This window comes from Myotis daubentonii, chromosome 19 (assembly GCF_963259705.1).
Source record: "Myotis daubentonii chromosome 19, mMyoDau2.1, whole genome shotgun sequence".
Lineage (NCBI taxonomy): Eukaryota > Metazoa > Chordata > Mammalia > Chiroptera > Vespertilionidae > Myotis > Myotis daubentonii.
Genome location: NC_081858.1, coordinates 10,391,341 through 10,407,377, shown reverse-complemented (window position 1 = coordinate 10,407,377; position 16,037 = coordinate 10,391,341). Strand labels below are relative to the sequence as shown.

Below are 16,037 nucleotides of genomic sequence, written 5' to 3'. Positions count from 1 at the left end.
CTCAAAGTTATTTAATAAATATGGAAGGAAGAAAAAAAGAAAAGGCAAAAGGAAGGCAAAAGGGAAAGCAGAGAATAGGGAGAAGGGGGAAAGAGAAAAAAGTTTTAAAAAAATGAAGGCACATGCAAGATCCTAACTTAGCACATGAGGGCTATTGAAATTCACCAAGTCCATCAGGAGGAAACAGACAAACACCAATACTCTCTATTAGACATGAAGGCATGTATTTCTAATACTACCTAGTAAACATCCTTTGGTTTCAGCATAATGAATAGTTTTGCATCATTTCACATTAAATGTGAAGTTACATACTAATTTTTACTGCCAGAGAAAAGCATTTAATATGAGAGAAAACTAAGAAAACTGCTGACTTGGTTTTTAAAAAATCCAAGAGTAGGAGCCGAACTGAAAATCCCAAAATAAACATAATTAGAGAAGATCAGATGCCTTCAGGGTACAGTAAGAACAATTTTCAGTTGCTCCACCTCTGGGTGAGTCACTAGTTTTCCTAAGATTACTTTTGAACCCTGAACTAATTTCATATGAATTTTTTCCAGGTCTGTTTTGTCTACATCAAAAGTTAAAGTCATTTAATTGCTGTAACCAGACTTTGAAACTTATTGTGCTAGAAAATTTAGAAAGTTGACAGCTACTGATTGGCCCAAATTGCTCTGATGCACGTATCCGGTTAGTGACAACACTGCTTTCTTGGACAACATCAGAGTTTTTGCAACAACACAGGGGACACTGATATCACTTCAAATGTGAACCATGTTCCAAGATTTCAAACAAATATAGGAGATATTCTCATCTGTATGCATTAGTGATAAGAAACGAAGGCAATTGGGCATCTATTTGTTAATGTGTTCACTTTATTCATCTAACAATTATCGAGCACCTACTATGTGCTTTGGAGACACAAAGGTGAACAAGATTCAGTCTCTGTTCTCCAGAAAAGTCATAACTGAGTGACAGACAGAGAGACACACCATCCCACTTAAGTTCTAGATGTAATTACTGACAGGGCAACCACTCCACAGATGAGAACTCTAACCATCCAGTTCAATTTTGGTTGAAAGGCAGAAAGTTATGGCATAAAGAACTCAAATTTTAGAGCTGAGAACCATGCATTCAAGTTCTTATGTTGCCATAACTGTATGGCCTTTGGCAAATTACTTAACCTCTGTGAGCTACAGTCCTCTGTCTATATCATAAAAGGCCTGTGGTCGTGACACCGTAACAGCAGAATGACCAAACAACTGGTCACCAGGAGGTGCATGGAGCACCTCTCGTGGGCCAGGACTCGTGGCTTGCGTGGTGAGGTGGGGCTTGCACGGGGCTGGTAGGGCTCGCGCAGCTGGCGCGGTGGAGGCGGGGCCTACGGCTCATGAAGGGCGGGTTTGGGGTCTGGGTCTTGCACGATGTCACGTGCTAAACACCTAGTTCAACAATAAGCACTTACTGACTGCTTGCAATGTGCTTAGCATCATTTGCCTTATGTTTATGATGACACTACCATAATTACACCTCACAAGTGTATGTAAATTGCCTAGATCAGGGCCTGGTACACAGACATTGTACTTTATCATCATCAATCACATGCTAGGCACACATACTACATTATAGGGACACAAAGATGAGTAAGACAGGCTCTGGCCCTAAAGGTGTGGACGGTCTTGGGGAGGATTAGACACAAGAGCAGGTAATTTCGGTATGATGCAGCAAGTGCTTTGCTAGAGTGCTATTAGAGCAATAAAGATGAGCTCTAAATCCATCTCACACAACGACTCTATCTAAACTCATTTTAAAGCTCCCATTCCCTCAGAAAGGTTGTTTAGAATTGAATAGGGAAATGATGTCCCAGAACAGATCTGGCAATAAGAAGAAGAAAAAGGAGAGGAGAAAAAGAAGAAGAACAAGGAGGAAGAAGACCAGGCAGAGGAGGAGAAGCAGCAGCTGGTATTTATACCATCTCTGATTCTCTAGAAATTTTTTTTAAAAATATATTTCTTTATTGATTTCAGAGAGGAAGGAAGAGGGAGAGAGAGATAGAAACATCAACGATAAAAGAGAATCACTGATTGGCTGCCTCCTGCATGCCCCTGACTGGGGATCAAGCCCGCAATCTGGGCATGTGCCCTTGGCCAGAATTGAACCTGGGACCCTTCAGTCCGCAGGCTGACGTTCTATCCACTGAGCCAAACCGGCTAGGGCTAGAAATTTTTTTTAATGATAAAGAAAAGTTTGTTACTGGCCTTAGAAACTCTTAGGGAGCACATTCACTCAAACCATGTGAGAAAAGTCTAGACACTAGACAAAAAACACACACAAAAACCAAAAACAGAATGCCCGTACAATGACAATTGAAAGGATGCACTCTGGCAGGAAATTACATCAACTGTGTTATTACTTCTGAAGAACTTCCCTTACTGTCTCCAAAATGTAAAGACAATGCCTTGGTTTTCTGTTTACCTGAAGGGTATTCTGGTCAATGACCTGGAAAAGGGAGTGAGGTTTATTATCAAAAGATACAGGCCGGTGGAGAAGACTGCCGCTGCCGAAAGCAACCCATCCCGGTTCCAGCTCCTCGTTCCGGCAGTACACAAAACCTCTGTAGGAAAAGAAAGGTACTTAGGTTGGGTCGCCCAGCTGGGTCTGAAGCCACAACAGACAGAAACATTTTCCTGAATGTTTAATGTTTTAAAAACCTAATGTTTTTAAATGGCTAAGTATGCAAACAATTTGAAGGTGAGTGAATATATTACATTAGCTTTTGGACAGCAAAACTAGGGTAAATATTAACTTTTCACAACAAACTTGCGAAGAGAAAATATGTTGGAGAAAAGGTCTAATCTATATACATAAAATCCTAATATGCAAATAGACTGAAGGGCAGAACCACCGAACAGGTTGCTATGACGTGCGCTGACCACCAGGGGGGGGGGTGTGCGGAACATGACGGGCGTCCGCAGCAGGCGGCAGAGGGTGGAACATGGTGGGTGTTGGCCGTGGCGGGATGGTGGAGCAAGTGAGTGGGGGCGCCAGACCAAGGTGGGGCGCTGGTCACTGTCATGGGGAAAGCCTCTGGTAGTTACTGAAAATTCTTTGCTCCCACACACCGTGGTCCTGCCCAGCACTTGCACCTGCTGCTGGCACCCAGTGCCAGTCCCAATTGCTCGGCACCATCAGCGGGTGTGAGTGGCGGCTGCCGGCCCCAATCATCCCTGAGGGCTTCTCCACCTCTCCCTGATCCTTAGGGGCGATCAGGGCAGCAGCTGCCCCTTGCACCTGCTGATAGCACCGGTGCCGCTTGCACTTGCTGCTGGCAACAGCCCCAATCGCTCTGTGCTGTCAGTGGGTGTAAGTGGGGCCAACGCCATCAGCGCATGGGAGTGGCTGCGGAGGAAGCAGGGCTGTCGGCAGAGAGAGGACTGGGGGTCACAGCAGGAGGGGCCGGGTGGGGGCGTGGAGGATGGGTCAAGACGCCTGTGCCCACCGCAGCCTCACAGCCCACAGTTCCTTTCAAGGTGCATGAATTCGTGCACTGGGCCCCTAGTTAAATATATAAAAGGATCTCAACAGTGATTTCTTTTGTCAGCAATTCATAGATATTACATCCCAACTGAAAATCACTACTAATCCAAGATCAAATCCAAGGACAAAGAAACTAAACTATTGTCCACCTATCAACATGGAGAAGAAACTAATATTATAGTAATTCTAATCATAGAGGAACATCTGGTTAAAACAATGACCCTAGGGCTACCAGACTCTTTAGAGTCAAAGCAAAGCTGAAATGCACAAGCAGAATGAGAGGGGTCGGTGACAATAACAGAAAACCAGAATCACATGAATGTGTTCAGACTTATTATTAGTCAGTCTATGGAGAGGCAGCATGCGCCCCCATGTTTTCTTCACAGAGGATTACATAAGGAGGAAATGTTCCAGCCAAATAATTCAGCACATTCCATGCAACTCACCTGAGAGTACCATGTAATCCAGAGCCCAGTTTGCTCACTCCTCTTCCAACTGAGTTAGTAGTATACAGGTAAAGACCGTCTGCAGTGAGACAGCGTCCCAAGTCAGCATCTGAAACATTTTTTATAGGTAAATTATATAAATGCTTTTCTTTTTCTTTTGTTTTGTCTTTGTTAATCCTCACCCAAGAATATTTTTCCGGTGACCTTTTACAGAGAGTGAAAGAAAGAGGGAAAGACAGAGAGAAACATCGATGTGAAGAAACACATCGACAGGTTGCCTCCTGCAAGCACCCTGACCAGGGCTCAGGCCAGGAGGAGCCTGAAACCAAGGTATGTGCCCTTGACCGGAATTGAACCTGGGACCCTTTGGTCCGCAGGCCAACGCTCCCTCCACTGAGTCCAACCAGCTAGGGCTAAATGCTTTTCTAATGAGATTATAAACGTGCTTTTTCTTTAGAGGAGGCTGAGTGAAAGATAATCTCCCACTTCTAAAATAAGTGCTTCGATGTGACTTCCAGGGAAGATGGCTAGAACCCCCACAGCAAACATCCAAAATGCATGTAGGGTCAGGGACCAAGATCAGGGAAGGAGGTCAGATAGTTACTAGCAGGAAAACCTGGTCCTGCCTGCCAAATGTTTTTTTCTTTTTTGGGATAGCAAAAATACTGAGTCCAATTTACACATTCCTAATTCTAATCTGAAATAACTAAGGATACGATATGATTTTGTAGTAAAAGAAGGCGTGAGCTTTTAAGAGCTCTGAGCACTTACTAATTGACCTTGGGCCTCTTTGAACTTCAGTTTCTTTGTCCATAATATGAGGATAATGTGTACCTCAAGAATTACTATGAAGGTTAAATGAGATAACACAGGTAAACACCCATATTGCAACCTAGTTCAAAGCCAGTGTTCCATAATGGTATATGATATTATTCTCACATACTAATAATATACATTCAACTAAAATCCGCTTCTTTGGCTTTTCCACCCAGAGATCCTAATTTTAATTTCTGGAGCAACACAGCACAAAAGTGCTCTTCTATTTAAAAACAGCAACTGCCGTAAACGGTTTGGCTCAGTGGATAGAGTGTCAACGTGCGGACTGAAAGGTCCCAGGTTCGATTCCCGTCAAGGGCATGTACCTTGGTTGCGGGCACATCCCCAGTAGGAGGTGTGCAGGAGGCGGCTGATCGATGTTTCTAACTCTCTATCTCTCTCCCTTCCTCTCTGTAAAAAATCAATACAATATAAATAAATAAATAAATAAATAAATAAATAAATAAATAAATAAATAAATAATAAAAACAGCAACTATGTTTCCTGTTAGCTATATCTTCCCCTAAGATAAACACTGTATCTCTATATGATAGTAAATGGTTTACTTATAAAGAGAGTCTTTAAAAAGCATATAAATAAGTCCTTCAGTGTTTATTTTCATAATCATTCCACTCACTATATATAAGTGGAGTTTGTCTACTACTTGTCATTTTAGGGGAATCCAATGTCACTGTACTCAAATTAGTACTGAGTATGCTGTTATCTTAAAAATTCGGTATACTAAACCTGAGACAAGTGTAATTTGTACCTAGTGGTTCCTTAAAAAACAAAGAGTTAAAGTGGGTAATTATTTGTAAAACTCCTATTTATTGGTACGGTAATGTTTAACGATATAATCACAATAACAAGTACCTATTACAATAACAAACAGGTCTGGGAATAATGTGGACTCCTGGCAGGCCAGGAACTCCACAGGAGAGCAGCATGGGTGTGCCAGGGTACTGGACAGCATGTCTACCCAGTAAACAGAGAGGCCAAATTCAACGACAAGTCAGTTAGATGCAGTCAATTAAGAGAGCTTCTGCCATTTTCACTGAGGTCACAGAATAAACTGATATGTAATACTTGTGAAACTGTAAAAACATTTTAATCCAGCCTACTTTGTTTAAAAAAGATACTTAACAATTCATGCTCCCTTGAACAAGCTCATTGTTTTACTTTTAGGATGAGAGGGTTCATTAACACACACACAATAAATTACTAAAAGAAACAGTATCAGGCAGAAAGACCTGATACTCTATTCACGGACATAAAAATTCAACTTAAGGCTCCCATGCCCAAACTCAAATGCCCAGGAACCAATTTAAGTAATGTATGCCTCTTTGGCAGAAGTGTATGGATGATACCTTTTCCTGGCGCTAGTAAAGCCTATCCATTTTCTTACCTCACTGAGTATCAGCTTTTATTATACTGTGACCGATAAAGCAGACAATGAACACACTGTATAGGAATCCTGAGCTCTTTAATTAAAAGGAACACAGACTTATATCTAAACTGTTTGCCACAATTATCTTAAACCATTCTTTTCACATCTTAATTTCAATCAGAGGATCAAAACCCATACATTACCTTTATTTTCAGAACTGGAGCCAGTGTTGCTATCTGGTGCAGGCAACATGTCTTCATAGCCCCATGACACTATGTGTTTGCCACCAAGCAAACAGGAGGGGGATCCAGGCCCCCCTTCCAAAAGCAACAGCCTAAAAAGGGAAATGGAGAATCACAAACACACCAAAACTATCCATTTTGGCAAGAAAATAAAAAAGATATTTAATCTCAAAAAGCAGAAAACTATAACAGATTTACAAAGACACTATACATCTGAAATGAAATTCACATTATATTTTTATATTTAAAATTTACAAAGCAGTGCTTTTAGAAATGTTATGATAGAATTACAGCTGTGTGTAAAATGTATATATGATATATATATATATATATATATATATATATATATATATATATCCTATCTAATAAAAGAGAAACATGGTAATTGGCGTACGACCGATACCCTTTTCATTGGCTAATCAGCGAGATATGCAAATTAACTGTCAGCCAAGATGGCGGCGGGCAGCCAGGCAGCTTGAAACTAACATGAGGCTTGGTTGCCTCAGTGACGGAGGAAACCAGCGTTCCCCGCCTGCTGCTGCCTCTGAGCAGGCAGTTTAAGAAACTCTGTAACAAATACGCCCAACTTCAGCCAGCAGATTCGCAACATTGTAAGCAAAGGCCAGAAACCTACTTTCAGCCGGAGGCCTAAGAGCTGGAGCCAAGCCTCAAGCTAAAGCTGGCCCAGAATTAAAAAAAAAAAAAAAAAAAAAGGAAAAAAGGAGCGTTTGGGAGTTCAGTCACCCCCAGCCTGAAAACAGCCCTCAGCCCCTCACCCAGACTGGCCAGGCACCCCAGTGGGGACCCCCACCCTGATCCAGGACACCCTTCAGGGCAAACCAGCCAGCCCCACCCATGCACCAGGCCTCTACCCTATATAGTAAAAGGGTAATATGCCTCCCAGAACCGGGATCAGCGGAGCCGTGAGGCCTCCCGGCACTGGAATCAGCGTGACAGGGGGCAGCACCCAAACCCCCTGATCGCCCTGCGGCTCTGTGTGTGACAGGGGGCAGGGCCACAACCTCCCTATCCACCCTGCTCTGTGCCTGATACGGGGGAGCTCCCCCCCCCCCCACGGGCCCTGCTCTGTGTGTGACGGGGTAGAGCCATAACCTCCCCCTCGGCCCTGCCCTGAGTGTGAGAGTGGCGGCGCCCCAACCCCCTGATCCGCCCTGCTCTGTGGGTGATAGAGGGCAGCACCCCAACCCCCTGATGGGCCCTGCTCTGTGCGTGACAGGGTACAGAGCCCCAACCCCCCTGATGGGCCCTGCTCTGTGTGTGACAGGGGGTTGCTCCACAACCTCCCCATCGACCCTGCCTTGAGTGTGACAGGGGGCGGCGCCCCAACTCCCCAATCAGCCCTGCTCTGAGCCCGACCAGGGGCTGCACCTAGGGATTGGGCCTGCCCTCTGCCACCCGGGAGCAGGCCTAAGCCAGCAGGTCGTTATCTCCCGAGGGGTCCCAGACTGCTAGAGGGCACAGGCCAGGCTGAGGGACCCCCCTTCCCCCCCGAGTGCACAAATTTTTGTGCACCGGGCCTCTAGTATATATATAAGAGAGAGAGAGAGAGAGAGAGAGAGAAAGAGAGAGAGAGAGAGGCAGATGTGAATTGGGAAACACATATACCAAAACATTAGGAGTGGTTATCTTGGGTAATAAGATTATGAATGAGCCCTAGCTGGTTTGGCTCAGTGGATAGAGTGTCGGCCTGCAGACTGAAGGGTCCCGGGTTCAATTCCAGTCAAGGGGACATGTCTGGGTTTCGGGCTTGATCCCCAGTAGGGGGCATGCAGGAGGCAGCTGAACTGATGTTTCTGTCTCTCTCTCCCTCTCCCTCCATCTCTGAAATCAATAAAAAGCAGCAAACTTTGTGAATCCTTTAAGTCAGACTAAGTTATAATTCAGGATTGTCTTGAACAGCTATCCATTTACTATATATGTGTGTGATTCTGCCAGCTCATTAGGATTAAAGTAGAGAATAGGTGATCAACACAAAATTGTAAATTATGTCATTATAAGGCGTAAGACAATTAAAAACAAAGCCACAAAAATATATGAATAGTTAAAGAGTCTAGCAATCTACTTATTAAAAGATACCTTATAAACAATATCCCTTGTGTAGAAGAAGGGTAAGGATCCAAAGTGACAACTCACCTATACAGCACATCGGCTACAGGCAGGGACCCTAGATCAGTCTGTTTCTGTAATAGATGGACTGTATGGACAAAAGTTTTCAATGATCCCCTAAAAATAAAAGGAGGGAATAGAAAATCATCAAAATTGAAAAGTTAAATAAAAAGGTTGTTAATGTTAATTTTATTAACCAAATGGGAACAGTTCCAAATGTGTCTATCTGCTTATGTCAATCATATGTGTTGTACAAAGTACATATACTTACTTAGTATGTGAGTGGCATGATCTGAACAGTCAATTATAATGTTCCTGCATTTGTAAAGGTAGATAATTTCCCCTAACACAAAAGTTCAAAACATAAGGCTCAGTACAAAGACCATGTGACTATTATTCTTGGATACTATTTTCATCAAGAAATTTTCTAGTCTAGAGGAGAGATTTCATAGGAGGAGGTTATATTTAAAGTTTAACACTATTTCCAGAATTAAGTTTTTAATGTCTTTCTTAGGTTCATCCACTTTACATACATCTCATTGAAGCCCATCATATCAAAAAAGGAATATATTTAAATAATTACTACTTTGTACTGACAGCTTCCCTTGCTGTGACTATAATACTTCAGAGGTCACCACTACCTGATTTCCTGTTGGTTCCCAAGGTTGGAGGCTCTGGGAAGTCCCTAATATGATCAGCAGGATCTAAAAGAAGGTGCTATTAAGGTGCACAAGACTTACGTGGCTAGATCCCAAGTATAAATCACCACAAGAACATTTCCTGATCTAAATGATTGCCTGTAACAGATGGGTAACTTCGGATTGCTGCCTTATTCTCTTAGCCAAGGCTTTAATTGCTAGGTATCACATGCCTAAACCCCAAAGAAATGGAATACCTAATGCTGGACTGAGTAGGCATAGAGTCCTCCTCTTAATTGCCCCTTTCACTATCAAAAGAATCAAAACCAAAAACCAGTATATGACAGAGAGGCAGCAGATAGAGTATAAAACCAAAGAATCAAAATACAAGACTAGCCCTAGCCAGTTTGACTCAGTGGATAGAATGTCGACCTGTGGACTAAAAGGTCCCAGGTTCGATTCTAGTCAAGGACACCTGCCCAGGTTGTGGGCTCAATCCCCAGTGGGGAGTGTGCGGGAGGCAGCCGATCAATGGTTCTTTCATCATTGATGTTTCTGTCTCTCTCTCCCTCTCCTTTCCTCTCTGGAATCAATAAAAATATTTTTTAAAAAATTTAAAACAAAAATAAAGACTAGTATAAGACAGGGAGGCCACAGATCTATAATAATAAAAGCATAATATGCTAATTAGGCTGGATGTCCTTCCGGACCACCTTCCGGACAAAGCCAGGGCTGCGAGGGAAGCCCGGGTCATGGGTGCCAGAGGGAAGCCGTTGCCGACAGCCGGGGGAAGGAAGGCCTACTCTTGCATGAACTTCGTGCATCGGGCCTCTAATAGAGTATAAAAACACAAGTTGGGAGTCAGGACACATGGCTCTGAAACCTGGCTTTGACTCACTAACTATACCAGGGGTCCTCAAACTTTTTAAATAGAGGGCCAGTTCACTGTTCCTCAGACAGTTGGAGGGCCGGACTACAGTTTAAAAAAAAACTATGAACAAATTCCTATGCACACTGCACATATCTTATTTTGAAGTAAAAAAACAAAACGGGAACAAATACAATATTTCTATTTGCATGTGGCCCACGGGCCGTAGTTTGAGGACCCCTGAACTATACCATCTCAGTCCTGTCACCTAACTCCTATGGATTTTTACTGCTTCATCTGTCCAATAGGGCCGGATTCCTCCCTGGGGTGCAGTGAGGTTAAAAAAATAAAAGGGCAAAAGCACACTGGAACATTTAAAACCAGCCATAAGGTATTATTTACTTGCTAGACTCTCAGATTTTAAGAAAAAATTCCTCCCATGGCTCCTAAGCCACTACATGATCTGCAAACCTCATCTCCTGCTCCTCTCCTTCTACCATTGCCTTCCTACTACCCTGCTCACTTTGCTGTCCCTTCACTCCCTGAAACACAGAGAGCATCAGAGTCATGCCACTGCTGCTCCTCTTGCCTGGAACTCTGTCACTGGATTTGTTGCGTGGCTGACTCTTCCTCACCATGCAGGCCTCAGTTCAAATGTCACCTTTCCAGCAGTCCTTCCTGGTATCATTAGCTAATGCTGTCCCCACCTCCACTTAGCCATTCTCTATCAAAATAGCCTGATTTGTTCACTTACAGTGACTATCCTTCTCTGAAATTATCTTACACATGTATTTGTTGCTAGCTGTCTGCCCCTCTCACTCTCATGTAAACCTTGCTAAGAACTTCATAATTCTCCAAGAAGAATTTTCTCACATACTCTTGGCTTTAAAAAAATAAAAGAAGAACTCAATCAAAAAAATTCTGAAGAAGAGGGACAAATGTGACTAATCTGTCAGACCCCATGGTCTCTAGCCAACTAGCTTAGAGGAAAGCAAGGGTAGTGAACCTTTTTTCTCACAATTGTGTGCCAGTGATCATACAGGCTACTGGGCAGGAGAATGTAGAAATCTTCTCCCAGAAAAGTAACCCCAAGCACTTTTCCTATTGACAGTGGGTCAATAACATCAACTTACACACAAAGAACAGCACACTAGTAAATCTTGATATATACAGAGAGCTCTTTCATTAAATGATGGAGGCAAACATCAGGGTCCAAAAATATAATTTGTGACCAAGACAGTGTGACTGAGTCCAGGTGAGTAAAAACCCACTCGCCTGCTAATGCATTCCTTATAAATACACATAAAAAGCATTTTTTAAAGCTCCACAAACTTTTAACTGTCCTTCCAGAAGAAACACAGATAGAACACCTGCCACGAACTACCTGATGGAAAACACTAATCATCTCAGGGGTGAGTAGATAATGGCAAGGGTTGATTCTCCATTTCTAGCTGTTTAAGCTGTTATCATGGTATAGCAGGAAGCAAAAACTTGAACTTGGGTTCCAGCTCAGGTTGCTGGTGCCAAGTTTTGGTGAGAAAGCATCTTATGTCCTGTCAAGGCCATGAAATTCAATACTGAAGACAGAGGAGGACTTCTGAATGCTAAGACTCCCATCAAATATGCTTGCCCTCTGATTCACTCACCCAACCCAGGCAGCGGCAGTGTCACAAGGTCACCAAGTGGTACATCTGATTTCCTTACCTGGCACATGCCAAAGCCACCAGGGCAGCAGCAGCATTTTCTTTTTGCTTATGAGGGATGTGTCGGCCTGTGTCAGAAGTTTCCTCTAGCCAAGAGCACAGCAAAGTTTCAATTCCATTGAGACAGTCAGCAGGCTCCTTGGTCAAGCTCAAAGGCTGGCAGTCGCGAAGGCAGTTCAATAGCACCTCAGCAGTAATGTTACAGAGAGAGGGGTCTGTTCTGCTCTGAGACTGAATAAGGGGGAAGACCAGCAGGAGCCCCATCCGGGATGTGAAGGGAGCTTGCTCGGGTTGCTGCAACAAGCCCTGGCGTTTGAGCAGGGCCAATGTTTCTTCATCACCCGAACTTTCCCTTTCATGCTGTTCTTCCAAGGCCAGCTGGCGCTGGGCATTCCACAGTCCTCGCAAGGCATTCAGGCGGTATTCCAGCAGGCGGGCATAGGCATTGCTCTGATTCCCACAGACAGAGCGCAAACGTTCTGCTAATTCCATCGGGTTCTTGGTCTCAAATGTTAAAATCTAAAAAAAAGAAACAATAGAGAAACAGTTATGTACTGCTTTCACCATTGCTTTCATCTATGGATTGGTTGCCTCCCATATGTGCCCTGACCAGGGATCAAACCTGCAATCTGAGTATATGCCCTGACCAGGAATGGAACCTGCAACCTTACTGTACAGATGATACCCAACCACCCAATGTTCTTCACCATCAAGTCATACAAAATTATTTCCCTACCTTTTATCAAGATTCATCAAACACAAATTACCCTTCTGGTTATTTTTCACCTGGCAATTGATAAAATAACACAAGTTCCTTAAAAAATTATCACTTTTCAAGGGCAATCATATACCTTGAAGCTATAATCATATCCAAGTAAATTAGACTGCCCTTTTTTCCTTTTATTTTAAAAAAATATTTTTATTGATTTCAGGGAGGAAGTGAGAGGGAGAGAGAGATAGAAACATCAATGATGATCGGCTGCCTCCTGCATGCCCCACACTGGGGATCAAGCCCACAACCCAGGTATGTGCCCTGACCTGGAATCGATCCAAGGTTAACACTCAACCCACTGAGTCACACCGAATGGGCCCTTTTTTCTTTTTTCAAAAAATCAGCAATCAGCTTCCACCATGATGATCAACAACCAAAGATTGAGATATATTTGAATGATTAAAAAAAAAAAATCACAACTTTAAATTTTATTACCTTCCCAGTTATGAACATCTAAGCAAATAAGAAATGTTGTTGCACCCTAGCCAGCTTGGCTCAGTGGATAAAGTGTCACCCTGCAGACTGAAGGGTCCCAGGTTCGATTCCGGCCAAGGGCACATGCCTGGGTTGCGGGCTGGATCCCCAGTGGGGGCATTCAGGAGGCAACCAATCAATGGTTCTCTCTCATCATTGATGTTTCTATCTCTCTCTCCTCCCCCTTCCTCTCTGAAATCAATAAAGAAGTATATTTTTTAAAAAAGAAATGTTGCATTTTTTAAAAAGCTTTCCAACATTGATTATGTGATTTTCATCCAATACAACTCTTTGATATAAAATTTATGTGCTCCATATACATTTTTACTTAAGGTACACTGACATTCTACTTATGTTATATGAAGCAACTACTAAAAAATTCAATACAGGCTTTTATTAGACTCAAGAATTAAAGCACATTAAAAAATACACAGTAACTACAAAAAATAATAATCTTGGCAAATTTCTTAAATCTGAGAGGATATTCTTATATTTTAGTAAGTAACATTACTCCTAGGAATTTCTCACAATGATACATTTAAAGAAAAATATAAATGCAAGAATATTTACTGTAGCATTACTTCTAACAAATTATAATAGGAAAACATTTAAAGTGTAACACAGGTGGAATACTAATAGCCACAGCAACATTATTTCAAAGGATAATTAACTATATGATATTATGTGACAACGGATAAAACATATGATCCAATTTTCTAAGAAAAAAGATTAAAAGGAGACACATGAAAACATTTTTAAAAAGTAAAAATAAATAAAAAATAAAAAGAATCAAAGAACAACTTGGTAACATTAAACCCGGCTATTCATTTTTTTTTAATCAATCTCAAACATAAATGCTTCTGAAATGTGATATTTCCTTGTTCATAAAATAATGTGTATGACAGAAACCATAGCTAACTTCAAATATTAAGAGTAGCTAAAAAAACTATATAATATACTTCTGCATTTTTCTGATGGTTCTATTTTTATAAGTACTTCAGCTTATTTTTAGCATTCCACCTGAAAGACATTCTGAAACAATATGAGATATAATATAATTAACCAAATATTATATAATACACACACTTAAGTGACTGTTATGTGTATTGATTTAGCAGTACCTAACACACACTCAATGCTTTCAGAAATCCATTAGACTTCTCAGCAATTCAATGGCCCTTTTAGAACACTAAGAACTGTCCACTATGCTGCCATTTTTTAAGAATTTCTAAAGTTTGAAGGTCATGGCCTAAAATCATTTTATAAAGAAATCATACCTTAGGGTTTTAGTAAGTCAGCTCTGGAGGATCTATTCTGGTCCTTATGAATATTAAATGATTTGTTCTCATATAAAACCACTGCCCTCAGTAACTGCTCTTGACCAAGAAGATAAAATACCAAAATGTCATCAGAAAATTAATATTCTTTTCTTTAAAAGGGAGAAGAGTTATTTAAGAAAAAGGGAAGATCCCTGTCACCCTTCATCAGAAGGAAGGGTCACTTTGGAGATAATGCTCAAGTCACCCCAATTAAGGAAATAACTTTCAAAGTAACTCATACCCTCACTGTAATTTTATCATACATGACATGTTTTTAAGCTAAAACAACAACAATCACATGGAGAGCTAATAAAAGGTAGGCAAAATATTCTTTTCCAACCAAATCTGAGATATAAGAAGAGCAGAGATAAAATTCCCCAATAAGGTTAAGTAAAAAGCTAAAAGATATATTAAGCCTACTTCTGAGAGAAATAGAAAGTAATCCCATTTCTAAAAATTTACCCTAAAAAAGGAGACATATATACTACTATTTGTAATACTTTAAATGAGAAAATAAAAATAAATAAATAAAATAAAAATTTACCCTAAAGAAATGTTAGAGAAATAAAAAATGTACAAAGATGTTCATTGCAGTCTTATTATAGTGGAAAAAGTAGAAGCAATCTCAATGTCTAAAGGAGAAGTTTTTGATTAAATTATATGCATCACAATGGAATATTATACAATAATGAAAAATTTAGCCATACAGCAGCAATAAAAAGCAGTATAAAACTGTATGTGCCCTATAATAGGACTTTATAAAACACGCTTGTTTAAGTTTGAAATGTCACTGGTAATTATGGTAATAGAATCATGGCGGTGGGGTTCTGTATTTAAAAAAAAAAAAAAGAAACAATAGTGATAAGTTAAATAGCTTATATTTTTAAAAATCAGTAATGGCCCAGGCCTGGCTGGGTAGCTCTGTTGTTTAGAGCATTGTCCATTATACCCAGGTTGTAGGTTTAATCCCCAGTCAGGGCACATACAAGAATCTATCAATAAATGCATAAAAAAGTGGAACAACAAATCGATGTTTCTCTTTCTTCTTTCTCAAATCAATTTTCTAAAAAAGCAGTCATAACTAGAGCTGATGTTTTTCACAAGCAAACACTATCTTTAAATAACTGGTAATCAGATGGTGCTACAATAGATATATTTACAGTTTGGGGGACATATCTGACAAAGTATAATCACAAGTACTAAAGAAAATGGTACTTGAATCACTATTTTAAAATATTTTTTTATTGATTTCATAGAGGAAGAAAGAGAGAGTCAGAAACATCAACGATGAGAGAATCATTGATCAGCTGCCTCCTGTATGTCCCCTACTGGGGATCTAGCCCGAAACCCAGGCATGTGCCCTTGACCGGAATCAAACCCGGGACCCTTCAGTCAACAGGCTAACACTCTATCCACAGTCACAAACCAGATAGGGCATTTAAATCACTTCTTAGTTCCATCTGTTGTACTTTGGAAGCAGTTTATCTCAACATAGGATTGATTATATTCCTGATTAGAAGAAAAGGCTGGGTAGTGGGTGGGATGGAGAAGACCACCATAAATGGTGGGAACTATCAATGAAAAATAAAACCTCTTACTCTCCAAGAATAAATGACATTTAAAACTCAGGCCCTAGACAGTTTGGCTTGGTGGATAGAGCGTTGACCTGTGTACTGAAGGGTCCCGGGTTCGATTCTGGCCAAGGGCACAC

At 41.2% G+C, this 16,037-nt stretch overlaps 1 protein-coding gene across 7 annotated transcripts in view; it reads right to left on the bottom strand.

Annotated features, from left to right (window-relative positions):
• HECTD4 (HECT domain E3 ubiquitin protein ligase 4) overlaps positions 1-16,037 on the bottom strand; it is a 156,288-nt gene that overhangs the window by 104,171 nt on the left and 36,080 nt on the right. For all 7 annotated transcript variants that reach the window (XM_059677155.1, XM_059677157.1, XM_059677161.1 and 4 more), the window contains exons 2-6: positions 11,763-12,280; positions 8,580-8,669; positions 6,387-6,517; positions 3,981-4,089; positions 2,473-2,611 (exon numbers count right to left, since the gene is read on the bottom strand). In XM_059677155.1, coding sequence (XP_059533138.1) covers positions 2,473-2,611; positions 3,981-4,089; positions 6,387-6,517; positions 8,580-8,669; positions 11,763-12,280 — 987 coding nt within the window. The remainder of the gene's footprint in view (positions 1-2,472; positions 2,612-3,980; positions 4,090-6,386; positions 6,518-8,579; positions 8,670-11,762; positions 12,281-16,037) is intronic.